The 15745-nt window shown below is 46.8% G+C and overlaps 1 protein-coding gene across 4 annotated transcripts in view; it reads right to left on the bottom strand.

The window, feature by feature from the left end:
- Window positions 1-8345: 8345 nt before the first annotated feature.
- Window positions 8346-15745, bottom strand: part of XPO6 (exportin 6) — a 453699-nt gene continuing 446299 nt past the window's right edge. For all 4 annotated transcript variants that reach the window (XM_050968134.1, XM_050968135.1, XM_050968133.1 and 1 more), the window contains 2 exons: window positions 12057-12287; window positions 8346-9065 (listed from right to left, as the gene is read on the bottom strand). In XM_050968134.1, the coding sequence (XP_050824091.1) occupies window positions 8964-9065; window positions 12057-12287 (333 nt within the window). In that variant the 3' untranslated portion in view covers window positions 8346-8963. The remainder of the gene's footprint in view (window positions 9066-12056; window positions 12288-15745) is intronic.

Here is a 15745-nt window from a genome sequence, read left to right as displayed (position 1 = left end):
GCCAACCCCCTGAGAGACCCTGTGCCATTTATGGCTCATCCACCCAGCCCAACCTCCCTCCTAGGCTCTCCCCTGGGCCGGTAGCTATGACCTCCCCCCGATTTACAAGCCAAAGTGGGGCTGGGGCAGCAGGTGGCTCAGGCTGCCTGGGCATGTAGCTAGAGCAGCAAGGTGTGAGCTGTGCTTCCAGGAGGGAGTTGATGCAGCACAGCACCTAGGAACCACACTGCTGGGAGGGACGGTGGGTAAGTTATTTGGTTTTGTGGGCCGGGCCAGAGGAGAGGTGGGGACTATCCACCATGATGCCTGCAAAGGGTGGGGTCTTGACTAAAATTCTTTGCCTGCATGCACGCATGCACGCACTGTCACCTCAGACCTTCCCAGTCACACCTGTGGGAGTGTTGCCCCTCCCTCCCTGGAGCTCACTTACAATGGCAGCTGTGCATCCGACAGAACAAGGAGTACTGGTCTCAAATTGCAGTGGGAGAGGTTGAGGTTGGATATTAGGAAAAAGTATTGCACTAGGACGGTGGTGAAGCACTGGAATGGGTTACCTAGGGAGGTGGTGGAATCTCCTTCCTTAGAAGTTTTTAAGGTCAGGCTTGACAAAGCCCTGGCTGGGATGATTTAGTTGGGGATTGGTCCTGCTTTGAACAGGGGGTGGACTAGATGACCTCCTGAGGTCCCTTCCAACCCTGATATTCTATAATTTGGTCCTGTGGATAAGGAAGTGCAGCCACATCCCCCATCCTCTCAAAGCAGAAGTACCTCTGCTGGTTTTAAAACCCTCCCTGGATTGTTCCGCGGGACTCCTGGTGTCGCTGCTTACTCACCACTTCAGGCATGTCTGTCCTTCCACACTGTCCTGCCCCCAGTGATAGGACAGCCTTCATTGCAGCAGCTTCCTCTGGCATCTGGAGCAGCCTTCCCACCTCACTGGGAAGATATCTTCCATTATCTGACCCCCCCTTTGAGTCAGAATTTGCATCATCACACATAGTCTGGGTTGGGTTACTTTTGACTCTTGGTCTTGTGCATGTTTGGAAAGAGATTTTAAATTTTAGGCAGCTGCAGTGCAAGCTCCTCTCTCCTGGCAGTGCCCATGCACCCTATTCACATATGTGACAGTTGTTAGTCACGTCACTGAACTCGCTATTGGAAGGCACTCGTACTCCAGTGATGAGCACAGCATATGAATAGACCAGAACACAGTGTTACTGCTGCAGCTCAGGCCTGACCTGCTTTTTCTCTGCCAGCCTCCCCCTACGGAGTGCCAAGGTGTGTGGGGATTCAGGGATGTGAGCAGACATCCTGTGGGAGTATCAACTTCCCATGCATGCTGCTGGAAATACAGATATCAGCATGATTCCTTCATCCCTGGGGGAACAAAAGAAAGAGACCCAAGCTAGCCAGAAGCCCAGTTGGAGGCCTTTCCCAATTAATAGAAATATTTAATTGAACAAGAATCTGGAACATAGCTCTCACTCTGTAACAATGTCAGGGACAGGTTCACACTCCTGGGAAGACTCACTAATGAGGCAGCAAAACCAAAAGTTTGCATTAGAATATGAAAAGGGGGGAGTGGGGTAACATTTAAAAACTGATGCTCCAAAGAATGTTTCACATAACATTCAGAGAGTTTAGTCTAAGCAGGCAAATCTGAAGGAGAACAGGGAATGGAGGACACTTAGCACTTTGCATCATCTCCCTCTTACAAACAGAGAAACAGAGGCACAGAAACTAAAGCAACTTGCCCAGGGTTACACAAAGTCAGGGCACAGCTGGGAACAGAAGTTAGGTCCTCCTGCCACCCAACCCATTTCCCAGTCCACCAACAGGCAGCGGATGGTGGCTAGTGGATAGTATCACAGCTGCAGTCACCACAAAAGTGTCTCATGGATGTGTAAGTGGAGTCAGGCTGAGCTCTACCCTGATATCTGGTGGTGAATTGTGGAAAAGAACTTCAAGGACTGATCTTGTTTGCATAGGCACACCCACCTTGCCTAGCATGAGCCCAAATGGTCACTTTGGCTGGTGTGGGATCCCCAGTTTCTCTGTTATTGGGGCAGGAAGAATAAAGTGTTGTTACCCTGATTATGTGAATCAAGGACAACGAAATTGTTTTATGACAGAGGGACTCACCATCAACTATGTAGCACCCGCTAGACAAGGGACATGGGTTCCAAAACACAGTGAATTAAGAGAGGCTGGGGATAGGTATTTGTACCTGATGATATGGATCCCAAAATACCAATTGCACTGCCTCCTCTCTCTGTAGTGGGATATCAGAGCTAATTTTAATTGTTAGGAGTCTAGTTACAGCCTACTGAGCTGACTTTCCCTTGGGCCAATGGTGCACCAGCAGTGAGGCTCCCCTAATACAAGCTGAAATCACTAAAGAGCTAAAATTACTAAGCTGAAATCACTGAGTGCTGGGGGGAGTGGGGGGCTGAAGATATGTTGCTGAGCAGCTGGTGGAGCAGAGCAGTTTGCGGGATGACTGGAGCGGAGTAACTTGTGGTGAAGGGTGCAGCAGAACCCCATGGAAGGGGGGGCAGTTGGCCTCAGACCAGGTAAGATGCCGCTTAACACTGCTGCGTGCCCCCCAGGCTGGGAGGTAAAACTGTGCAGATAAACTTTTGAAGTCGGGGGCTGCACTGACTTTTGGGTTACTGGACTTAAGACCCTGAGGGGAAAAGGATACTGCCAAACTTATGGGGTGGGAGGGGAGGTCTTTTGCTCATGGCTTGTGTTACGAATCCTGTTTGTGGTGTTTCCCCAACATAATGCCACATTGTTTCCCTCCTTTATTGAAAGGATTTTGCTACACTCGGACTCAGGGCTTGCGAGAGGGAAAGTATTGCCTCTTAGAGGCGCCCGGGGGGTGGTCTGTAATTGTCCCAGGTTTTGCATTGTGTTATTGAAACGGAACCCCTAGATACTGAACCTGGCCCTTGTTGCTGCCAACTCAGGTGGGCAGAAAGGTTACAGATCTTTTGTACAGAAGATGGTTTGCTTTTATTAAATCTCTGATCACCATTAAAAGACCAATCGCTTCTGACAGTGGTAGCCGTCACAGAACTGTTACTGCTCATGGTAAAGCATAGGGGACTACTGCAGTAACCCAGCTATGAGAGAGTGGTGACAGCTGGCAAATTTTGCTGTTTTACTGGTGACCATCGCAAGCTCAGAAAGTGGCTCTAGGGACAACAAACCACAAGAGAAGAGCTAAAAATGGTAATTAGAACCCCCTAGCTGGGATTAATTTCCTGTAATTAATTTGATAACTGGATGAATTTTATTTCCCATACACTTAAGCCTCCTGAGACTCTTCTTAGGACAACTGTTTGACTTAAACATTTCTATTTAACCAGTTCCAAGTTGATGGAAAATTGTAGTCACTGTTTTCTTTAAAGGAGGTCATTTGAACTAGTTCCCAGAATGCTCCAGTCACATTTGTGTGCATGTGCTAATTAATACTACTGTGTGCTCATACGGTGCTCACTGGATCTCCAAGACCCTTTACAAACAACGAATTAAGCCTTACAATAGCCTTGCCCAGATAGGGTAATTGAGACGCAGAAGATTTAGGTGCTTTGGCTCAAGGTTGCAAACCCAAATCACTAGGCTCGCACTCCTGGGACAGATCCAAAAGACCATTCTTCGCTGCTGCGCTGTTCATACAAGTTATGTAGGTTATTGATGAAGCTTGTTATTCAGAAGTTTCCTATTACATCAGAACCCATGACAACGTCCCCTCTTCAGATCCCAGGGGCATGAAGAGCTAAACTGTCCCTACAAGTCAAACTTCCCCACCCTTCAAAAAATACCTAGCTCTGTCCGCTCCTAAGAAGGGAACACACGGCCTAATCTTCCTGATCACTCATTGCACACAGCAGACACTGGTGCTTTTGATTTGATTCTTCCCATGAGTCCAACTTTGTTTTCAAAATCTCCCTTTGACCGTAGCAGTTCTTTTCTGTCTAAACTGCACAGGTTGGCCTCCAGCAGTGACAGCCCTCCAGAGGGGATAGCTGGCTGATAGCTAGCACCTGAGCAAGGCTGGGCCAACCAACATGCTCCTCCATCCCTGTTACAGCCCCACTGAACTCCAGTGGCAATCGAGGGGAGTCTGGCTACCTGCTCGTCAGTGCTGACAAGATACCAAAGACACGAGCTGGAAGCAATGAGAGAGGAAAAGGGAAGGGGCTTTAGGGGAAGATCTCACACTTTGCTGGTGGTGGCCAACAACTGAGGCAAAATGCAACCAAAGTTCTTAGGGTCTGGAGGCAGCAGCCAAGCAGGTGAAGGACTGGCCACATACCCAGGAGCAGGGCTGTTCTTTGGGGACAGGGAAATGCAGATGCCCAATCCCTCTCCAGGTGCAATGGAGGATTAAAGGGAGTGGCTGTGTATCAATGCCCCTCTCACTCAAGACATGCTCCCTGGGCACCTTCTGGCCAGTGTCGCTCACTGTCCTGCCAGCACAGCTCTGGAAGAACAGGCGCTCTCAGCTACCATCAGCCTAGCCATTATATTCTGATTACAGAGGAGGCAAATGACCAGAGAAGGGGCAGAATCACCCCACTTTCCCTTTTGATCCCTGACCTGCCTTTTCCTTGTCTCCTTCATTGTCTCCTTCCTAGAAGGCAAGAAGAAATCAGGGGGAGTGGAGACAAGAGGACTGAGGTAACTGCAGCTTTATGCTTCCAGCATGCAGGGGACAAACAGCTGAGAAAGGGACAGACCAAAGCTAGACTCCATTGAGGTCTTGCTTCCCACTTCCTGTAAGTGGAAGCCACATGCCAATGTAGTCAAGGCTACTGCAAATGGAAAGGAAGGGAGATGTACACAGACTGAGCCCTGCAGACACATGATGCACAGAGCCAGCAAAGGTAGTCACAACTTCCTGACATCACATTGCTCATGGATGCACCAGTCCCATAAACGAAATGGGAGTTCCATCTCTGGGTGCCTTCGACCTGTAACTTCTCTGGAGCCCTGCTGGATTGGAACAAGCAGGCACTGTGAAATTGACTGAGACCACTGGCTTTTTAAATGGGTGACAAAGATGAAGGGCTGTTCTCCAACTCCCACCGCTTTCCAGATCAGGGGTGGGCAAACTTTTTGGCCTGAGGGCCACATCTAGGTATGGAAATTGTATGGCAGGCCATGAATGCTGGTGTAGTCTCTGGGGTGGGGCCAGAAATGAGTTCAGGGTGCAGGAGGCTCCAGGCTGGGGAGGGCTCCGGCTGGAGGTGCAAGCTCTGGGGTGGGGCTGAGGAGTTTAGGGCACAGGAGAGGCTCGGGGCACTCTAGGCGGCACTTACCTCAAGCAGTTCCTGGAAGCTGCATGTCCCTCTTCCAGCTCCTACGCAGAGGCACAGCCAGGCAGCTTTGCGTGCTGCCCCGACTGCTCCCATTGGCCGCAGTTCCTGGCCAATGGGAGCTGCGGGGACTGCGCTTGGGGCGGGGGCAGCGCATGGAGCCCCCTGGCTGCCCCTAAATGTAGGAGCTGGAGCGGGCACATGTTGCTACTTCTGGGATCTGTGCAGAACTGTGGCATGCAGGCGTGGAGTAGCCCCTGACCCTGGTTCCCAGCTGGAGTATGGGAGCAGGGTAAGCCCCAGACCCCGCTCCCCAGCTGATCTTGAGGGCCAGATTAAATTGGCTGGTGGGCCGGATGTGGCATGTGGGCTGTAGTTTGCCCACCTGTGTTCCAGATGATTCCAATATACAATGGCGGGGCATCAGCAAGTGTACAAGGGAGTTTGGTTATCATGGCTGAAGTAAGAGGCAGCTCTGTTATAGAGGAATTAATCTCATTAGGACAGACTGAAAGGCCAGATACACCAAGCCTTTTATCCACAGAGAATCCCACCCACATTTGTCAATGCAACCACAGACAACTGTGCTGCTCATGCAAAGGGGCTGCTGGATGTGCTCTGAAGTAGCCAAGCCTTCAAGCTAGATAAGGAGAGCTTCATCCATGAAGACCGGTCCATTTTCTCCCAAAACAACTGGAAAAGAGCTACAAAATTGTAAAGCAACAGTGTTGGAATTCTGCTCCAAAGCAGCTCTCTCATTAGTGGAGAAGGTGCCTCCTTCCCCCTTCCAGTCCCACACAGGGCTTCAAAGCAAGGCCATTTGATACTCAGTCACTAGTCATATTCCTGGCCTGTTCTCATCAGGCTCAGCTTCTCTATGCTAGTCTCCTCAAGACACAAAACCTTTTCAGCTGAGTGAAGCCAGCTAAAGACACTCTCCAAAGAGCCACCTGGTAATTGATCTACAGTCCTTGTCTGGCTGCATTCCAAGGGGCAAATGGCCCAGCTTGTTGCAATGCAGCAGGTCATTGCTCCCAGAACAGTGGCACCAGGAAAGTTGTTTTCTTTTAAAAAAGCTAAGTATCAAGGACTCTATCCTGGTGCTGACACATCACAAAGGGAACACAGATGGCCTTATGTTTCCAGTACCCTCTCACCCAGTCCTTGTAGCCTGAGTGTCACCCCTCTCCCTGCAGTTGAGTCCATTCAGTGATCTCCAGTGGTTAGTGTAAACTTCCCCCCTTCACAATAAAGCTTCATTCACTGTGGATTGTCTCACCTACACATTGTAACATGTTAATGCAGCTCCCCTCCTTGCCATATGGGGAATTTGCTGACAAGCACAGAAGCAAGAGCACAGCAAGAGGCGGGGGAGGGAACGACAACATTTTACAATTTCGCAGGAATCTAAAAACTTTAATCAAACGTTTCCTTGGCTTTTCCAGGTGCGGTATTAGCTGGGGCACAACCTTCCCACTCCATGATGGCATCTCTCTGCCAGCAGGGCTGTGCCCATTCTTGCCTGGCAGGCTGCTCCCATGCCCCACAGCACTGATGGGGAGGGACAGCAGATGCACTGTCTGCTTGCCAGTCAGGATGTGGAGGCATACTAGGAAACCGCCTGGAAAATCTGCTGACAGTTGTTAAGGACGGGACAGCCCACAAAATAAAAAGATCAGTCTCTTCAATTACCACCATATACCAAAGCTTTTATCATGGAAGACCAACTCTGCCTGAACTTATAGTAACCTCAGATATGCTGGCAGAGGCCTTGTGTGACAAAGATGGATGACAGACACCCAACTACATGGTGACCAATACTAGTGTTCAGCAATTTGAGATGTCAGTCACAGATATAGGGATCTTATGAACCCCAGATGAACCCCTTCTTTGGTAAGTGAGACTAGCCACCTTACAGGTGACCTACAAAGCGCAAACAATTGCCTTTGTGGCCTTTTTGATTCTTTTTATGGCTGAATGAGGCTTGGTAGTTTTAGTATGAGCTCCAGTGGCGCCATCACCCAAGCCTGGATTCCTTCCAGAATCCTACCCTTGCTTAATTGTTCAGTCAGGGGAAAACATGCACTTTCATCCCAGGTCAATATTTTGCTATGACTGTTAAGTATTGTGCAAAGACACACACAATGGGTGCCAGCCTGGGAAGCAGTGCACAGAAATGGCTGTGCTGTGTCCATGGCAGAAGTCAACGCCCCCTGGATATACTTCAGTGCACACACAGGCATTGCCAAGGCCCTGAGCACCCAGCCAGCTACCTTCTTGTACAAGTGAGGGGACTGTTTTCAGAAACATGAGATGGAAGTGGAGCTCTCAGTACCAGAATAGGACTGAGTCCTCTCCCCCCTACCTGGGTATTAGAATATTCCTGCTCCCCAAAAATGCCTGCTTTAGGAACACTGTGCACACTGGCAATGCTACTGCAAGGCTCCTTGTTAGAGTCTCCTTTACCAATACTACAGTGCAAGATCAACCTGCACATCTTTCTAGGTGCAAACTCCTTCAAGTATGTACTACCCAAAGGAAATTAGCTTGAAATTTCAGGATGCACCGAAACAACGGCTCTCTTCCAACAAGCAGCACTGGCATGTGAATCCAAGAACATCAAGGGTACGTGAATCATTCAACCCTGGCTCTGGATGGCCTCACCACCCTAATGGGGATCAGATGGTGAAGTAACACTTCAGACAGGACTGTTACAGATGTTAGAGACCATAAAAGCAAAGACCATGTACCAGTTGCTTAACTTTGGCCCAGTCAGAATGGAGCCTGTTGAACTTTTTACCCACCGCTTAACCTCCAAGGTAAAAACCCCTTGGTCTATTCCAAGATTAACCTTGAATCCAGGTTTTCCATGCTGCAGCATCACGCACCTTTGAAAGTTTCTTCCCATTTTGGGATGGGCAGGAGGGCAAGAACCTAATGCCTCTCCCCCTCACATTTCCCATGGTAAGAAATGCTTTTCCAAGTAGCAAAGCAGCTTGATGGAGCCAACAGGTAAGAAGCTATTTAAAACAACAAAGTAAGCACTTTATTTCCATTAAGCATGTTGTTTTAGTATCACAATGGAATGATGAGAAAACATTAAAAAAACCACAAGTTTCTAAATCCCTGAAAATAGCAGGGAGGCTTCAAGGCAATTTAAAACGAAAGGGAGTGACAAGTGCCGAACCAGTCCCGACATCACAATTCTCCTCCAAGAGCAGGGCAGGGGCGGGAAGGTGGAATGATGCGAAGGTGCGAATGTCTGAAGTAGTCTTTGGCGTTTCTGCCTCATGATTGACACACACAAGATTTGTCAGGACGACTCACTGAAATCTCTGGACGCAACAAAGTGCTACATTAGTAAAACAAGAATCCAGCAAGATGACTTTTCATACGGTGGGAATGCCCTATGGTTGGCGTTAAGACGCATTCTTGCAGGCAGTGCTGCTGACTCAACGGGGAGGTTTCTGAGTTGGGTAAGGAAGCATGGTGTGCGTGAATCCAAGAACATGTGCCCATGCGCAAGACACTGCATCATCCTCCAGTACTGACAAGAGCAGGGAGGAGAGGAAGTGGTGACAAAAGAAGTACAAATCCATTCTTTACAGTGATCAAAACATGAGTCCAGTGCAGAAACTATAGCTTCACAGTTCCAGGGGGCAAACTGTCATTGCAGAGCCTATAGTAGCGCAGGTCATTCACCAGTCTGTGCACATTCTGGGTAAAAGATGGCAGGTCCTGGAGAAAGATCAAGCAACACAGATATTGACAATGGACTAGTGCCTGCAAGTACTTATCTTACCAGAGGGAGCAGTATTTGGCATCGTCCTAAGAAATCAGTGAGCAAAGACAAAAGCCCCTATTTATTTCACCTGTAACCCAGTTCTCCTGTAGATGCCAGGAGAATACCTTATGGCAGTTCCCTGTGACAGCCTGATCCCAGGGCAAATTCTTGATGTAAATATGCACTTATTGAAATCTCATATTAAGAGAGAAGCCACTTCTCTGCCTGGAATAGTTCTTCAATCTAATTGCTAGTTATTGAGAATGGGGTTCCCTGCAAGAGAAGTTTGAAAATCCTGGATTTTATTTACAGAACTGATTTCTTAGTGTGCCTATGCACGCAGAACATGAGCTGGCATCACATGGCCAGGGGAGGAGCCATCTGCTGGAACAGCAACCTGTGTGCTTTTTTGCAGTGAAGCCATGCAGGGCAATTCCCAAGTTTCCTAGTGCTACGGGACACATGGAAACTGAGACTCTTATTTTCCAACTGCATTTGGCTATTTTAGAAGACAGCAAGGAAATCAAGGCTATTAGCCAGGATGGGCAGAAATGGCATCCCTAACCTGTTTGCCAGAAGCTGGGATTGAGAGACAGGGGATGGATCACTTGATGATTACCTGTTCTGTTCATTCCCTCGGGGCACCTGGCACTGGCCACTGTTGGAAGACAGGATACTGGGCTAGATGGACCTTTGGTCTGACCCAGTAGGGCCATTCTTATTTCTTCCAAGTTTCCTGCCTCTCTTCATACAAATCCCTTCTAAATCAGGAGCACCCAAAGGCAACGTGTGCTCCCAGGAGCTTGGAAGCTGGTCTGTAGCTATTGCCAGGTATATATCATAAGTAGGGCTGTCAATCACAGTTAACTCACATGATTAACTCAAAAAAACTGATTGTGATTAAAAAAATTAGTCGCGATTAATCGCACTGGTAAACCAATTACCAACTGAAATTCAATTATCAATTGAAATGTATTAAATATTTTGTATGTTTTTCTACATTTTCATACATAGTGTTCTGTGTTGTAACTGAAATCAAAGTGTATATTTTTTATTATAAACATTTGCACTGTAAAAATGATAAGAGGGTATTTTTCAATTCACCTCAATACAAGTACTGTAGTGCAATCTCTGTCTTACAAATGTAGATTTTTTTTTGTTACATAACTGCTCTCTCTCTCGCTCTCAAAAAAAGTAAAACTATAGAGCCTACAATTCCACTCAGTCCTACTTCTTGTTCAGCCAATCGCTAGGACAAACAAGTTTGTTTACATTTACAGGAGATAATGCTGCCCTCTTCTTATTTACATCCCCAGAAAGGTGACCACAGGCATTTGCATGGCACGTTTGTAGCCAGCATTGCAAGGTATTTATCTGCCAGATACACTAAAGATTCATATGTCCCTTCATGCTTCAGCCACTGGTTCAGAGGACATGCCTCCATGCTGATGACATTCATTAAAAAAAAGTGTTAATTAAATTTGTGACTGAACTCCTTGGGGGAGAATTGTATGTCCCCAGCTCTGTTTTACCCATACTCTGCCATATATTTCCTGTTATAGCAGTCTCGGATAATGACTCAGCACATGATGGTCACTTTAAGAACACTTTCTCTGCAGAGCTGACAAAATACAAAGAAGGTACCAATGTGAGATTTCTAAAGATAGCTACAGCACATGACCCAAGGTTTAAGAATCTGAAGGGATGAGGTGTGGAGCATGCTTTCAGAAGTCTTAAAAGAGCAACACTCCGATGTGGATACTACAGAACGCAAACCACCAAATAGAAAATCAACCTTCTGCCAGTGGCATCTGACTCAGATAATGAAAACGTACATGCACTGGGTCCACACTGCTTTGTATTGTTATCCAGCAGAATCCATCATAAGCATGGACACATGTCCTCTGGAATGGTCGCTGAAGAATGAAGGGACATATGAATTTTAACAAATCTAGCATGTAAATATCTTGCAATGCCGGCTACAACAGTGCCATGAGAACACCTGTTCTTCACTTTCAGGTGACATTGTGAACAAAAAGCGGGTAGCATTATCTCCTGCTGTAAACAAACTTGTTTGTCTGAGACTGAGCTGATTTGCAGGCTCTAAAAATTTTACTTTGTTTTATTTTTGATTATAGTTTTTTTGTACATAAATCTACATTTGTAAGTTCAACTTTCATGATAAACAGATTGCACTACAGTACTTGTATTAGATGAACTGAAAAATACTATGGTTTTTTAGTGCAAATACTTGTAATCAAAACAAAATACAAAGTGAGCACTGTACACTTTGTACTCTGTGTTGTAATTGAAATCAATATATTTGAAAATGTAGAAAACATCCACAAATATTTAAATAAATGTTATTCCATGATTGGTTAATGGCGCGAATAATTGCAATTAATTTTTTAAATCGTTTGACAGCCCTATTCATAAGGATGTACACGCTGGGGAGATTACAGCCCCCCACTTACTCCAGCTTTATCCGAGAGGCCTGCAGGAGATGGATGAGATTGCAGCTACACTATTTTATACATCTTTGCTATAGCTCTTGAGCTGCAGGTAAATTGCTAGGGTAGCTCTTGGTTGGGCAAGGCCTGACTGACCTTGTTCCAGAAAGAGTAAGTCCTGGCCCTGTGAGAAAGTGCCACAGGTGAAGTTTATTCCCCCAATATGTCAATTCATTCACAGCTGGATAGACAATCAGAGACAAGACAGCGGCTGGATTTGCTAGCAGCCCTAGGAAATGCCAGTTGCAGGCACAGAGGACAATAGGAATGCCACCCATCTTTAGTGACGATTCTGAGAAATCCCTTTTGTTTGGTGGAGAATTTGTAGGGGTCAGGTCTCCAGCTGGTAGTGAATGTGTCATGACATAACCCTGCTGTGATGCATGCTAGTACTTGGCCCAGAGGCAACCTCTCTGCAGCGTCACTCCCTCTTACCCTGTCCATTTTGAAGTTCCTTCCTAGTACATTTTTCTGGTTGGAGTCCACGCCGTCACAACTGGCTAAGAACTCCGTGAGAAAGGCTGAGTAGAAGCTATCAAAGTCCACTGAGGCCATGTTGTAGATCGCAATGCCAATCTCTTCCTGCAATAGGTCATGTGATTTGTGGACCAGCACCTGAAGCAGCACATTCACAAACTGAAACAGCATGGTTGTCCGGAAGATCTTCTGCAGGGTGAGAGAAGCACACACAGTCATATCCTCTCAAGCTGCCAAGCCTCCTGGGCGGGGTCAGACTGAGCCGCTACATAGTGCCATGTCAGCATGCCCACCAAGGGGAGAAGCAGTTCTCCAGGGCGAAGGCCAGATCAAGGCAGTAAACACAGCTGCATCTGACCACCACTTTGCTGGAGGCCTCAATGGTTTTTCTAGGAGTTCAGCTTTCACTTAGGGACAGAAGCCACTAGCCCCTTTGACAGTGCAGAACACATCCCAAGTGTGAACCAGCATGGCAGTGCTGAATCTGCAGGGACTGGAACAGTGAGCCAAATTAATCCCTGGTGTAAGGCAGGGGGTGAATTTGGCACCATTCAGCTCAATGGTTAAGGCAGATGTGGGCAAACTAGGCCCCACATCCGGCTGGCGGGACAGTCCTGTCTGGCCCTTGAGCTTCTGGCCGGGGAGGTTAGTTCCCAGCCCCTCCCACACTGTCCCCCCTCTCTTGCAGCAATGCCCCCACGTGGGCCGTGTTCTGGCTTGCCGCTCCTGCTGGACAGCGTGGGGAGTGCAGCTGGCTCTGGCCAGGTATTGTGGCTATGAGCTCCTGCTGTTGGTAAGGGGGTGGGGGTGTGTGTTGGGTAAGGGAGTGGGGCGTGCTGGGGGGCAGTGAGGGAGGAGGGGGTGGTTGGATGGGGCGGAGGTTCTGGGGAGGCAGTCAGGGGATGGGGAACAGGGAGGGTGGGGGTTGGAGTCCCAGGGGGCCTGGATGTGGATAGGGGTCAGGACGACAGGGGACAGGGGGCTTTGATAAGGGGATGGGATCCTGGGGGACAGTTAGGGGCAGGGGGTCCTAGGAGGAGGTGGTCAGGGGAAGAGGAGCAGAGGGCGGTTGGATGGGGGTGGGAGTCCTGCGGGGGAGGGGTGAAGGGGGACTGTCTGAGGGCAGGGGTGTGGATAGGGGTCAGGGCAATCAGGAGAGAAGGAGCAGGGGGGGTCGGATAGGGGGTGGGGGTCCTGGGAGGAGTCGGTCAGAGGAAAAGGAGCAGGGCGGTTGGATGGGTTGCAGGAGGCAGTCGGGGGTGGGGGCTAGGCACAGCCTTCCCTACCTGCCCCTTCATACAGTTGCACAACTCTGATGTGGCCCTCGGGCCAAAAAGTTTGCCCACCCCTTGGTTATGGACTCAGAAGAGTGATGGCAGTTTAAACATCCACTACTTGAGCAGGAGATTAATAAGTCCCTTTCTCACTCCAGCCCATCAGAAGTCCACCCAATGCCAGATGCTTATGAAAGCACCAGAGGTCCCAACAAGTCTTGAAGATTAGTTACTGCACCAGCCACAACAGCCTGCTGTGGCACTGCTGTTGATACAGGTCAAGGACAGAGTTCCTCTGTGGTAGCTGGTCCTAACCTGGGGTCCCTGCTTTCATCCGGTAGTCAGGAGGGCTAAGCCCAGATTCTACCTCCAGTCTTTCAAGACAATGGCCAATATGCCAGAACTGAAGTGTGTGTAGGGGGGGAACGCCACACGACAATCAGAATGACTTGATTTTAAAGGTTAAATACCTTGCAGCCTGTCAAGGTGAGAGCCAAATGCTTCAAACAGAGATCATTAGCCTTCCTCCACTAATGAGTCCAAACTAGGGTGTTGATTAATTGCAGTTAACTCACACGATTAACTCAACAAAATGAATCGTGATTAAAAAAATTAATTGTGATTAATCACAGCTTTAATTGCACTGTTAAACAATAGAATACCAAATGAAATTTATTCAATACTTTGGATGTTTTTCTACATGTTCATATATATTGTATTGTCTTGTAATTGAAATCAAAGTGCATATTATTTTTATTACAAATATTTGCACTGCAAAATTGATAAACAAAAGAAATAGTATTTTTCAATTCACTGTGTACAAGTGCTGTAGTGCAATTTATGGTGAAAGTGCAATTTACAAATGTAGATATTTTTGTTAAGTAACTGAACTCAAAAACAAAACAATATAAAACTTTAGAGCCTACAAGTCACTCTGTCCTACATCCTGTTCAGCCAATCGCTAAGACAAACAAGTTTGTTTACATTTACAGGAGTTTTTTGTTTACATTTACAGGAGATAATGCTGCTCACTTCTTATTTATGTCACCTGAAAGTGAGAACAGATGTTCACATGGCACTTTTGTATCTGGCATTGCAAGGTATTTACAGGCCAGATATGCTAAACATTCATATGCCCCTTCATGCTTTGGCCACCATTCCAGAGGACATGCTTCCATACTGATGATGCTTGTTAAAAAAAATACGTTAATTAAATTTGTGACTGAACTCTTTGGGTGAGAACTGTATGTCCCCTGCTGTTTTACCTGCATTCTGCCATATATTTCATGTTATAGCCGTCTCAGATGATGACCCAGCACATGTTGTTCATTTTAAGAAAACTTTCATTGAAGATCTGACAAAATGCAAAGAAGGTACCAATGTGAGATTTCTAAAGATAGCTACAGTACTCAACCCAAGCTTTAAAAATCTGAAGTGCCTTCCAAAATCTCAGGGGAACGAGGTGTGGAGCATGCTTTCAGAAGTCTTAAAAGAGCAACACTTCGATACGGAAACTACAGAACCTGAACCACCAAAAAAGAAAATCAACCTTCTGTTGGTGGCATCTGACTCAGATAATGAAAGTGAAGGTGCACTGGTCTGCTCTGGTTTGGATCATTACTGAGCAGAACCCGTCATCAGCATGGACTATGTCCCCTGGAATGGTGGTTGAAGCATGAAGGGACATATGAATCTTTAGCACATCTGGCATGTAAATATCTTGTGATGCCAGCTACAACAGTGCCATGCAAACAATTGTTTTCACTTTCAGGTGACATGTAAACAAGAAGCGAGCAGCATTATCTCATGCAAATATAAACAAATGTATTTGTCTGAGCGACTGGCTGAACAAGAAGTAGGACTGAGTGGACTTGCAGGATCTAAAGTTTTACATTATTTTATTTTTGAATGCAGATTTTTTTGCACATAATTCTACATAAGTAAGTTCAATTTTCATGATGATGAGATTGCACTACAGTACTTGTATTAGGTGAATTGAAAAATACTATTTATTTTGTTTTTCTTACAGTGCAAATACTTGTAATACAAAATAAATATAAAGTGAGCACTGTACACTTTGAATTCTGTGTTGTAATTGAAATCAATATATTTGAAAAAATGTAGAAAATATTCAAAAATTTTTAAATAAATGGTATTCTATTATTAATCATGTGGTTAATCACGAATAATCACGATTAATTTGTTTAATTGCTTGACAGCCCTAGTCCAAATCCCAGCCCCCAAAGTCGTCCTTTTCCATGTTCAAATCCCTAAGAAAGTTCAAACCCCTAAGCCAGGGTCTGCACAACTCGTAAAGCAGCAAGGGCCACATTACTCCAAAGAAAACAGCTGAGGGCCGAAACCTCCCGGCCC

This window comes from Gopherus flavomarginatus, chromosome 9, assembly GCF_025201925.1.
Source record: "Gopherus flavomarginatus isolate rGopFla2 chromosome 9, rGopFla2.mat.asm, whole genome shotgun sequence".
Lineage (NCBI taxonomy): Eukaryota > Metazoa > Chordata > Testudines > Testudinidae > Gopherus > Gopherus flavomarginatus.
This window is presented reverse-complemented; position numbering and strand designations above follow the sequence as displayed.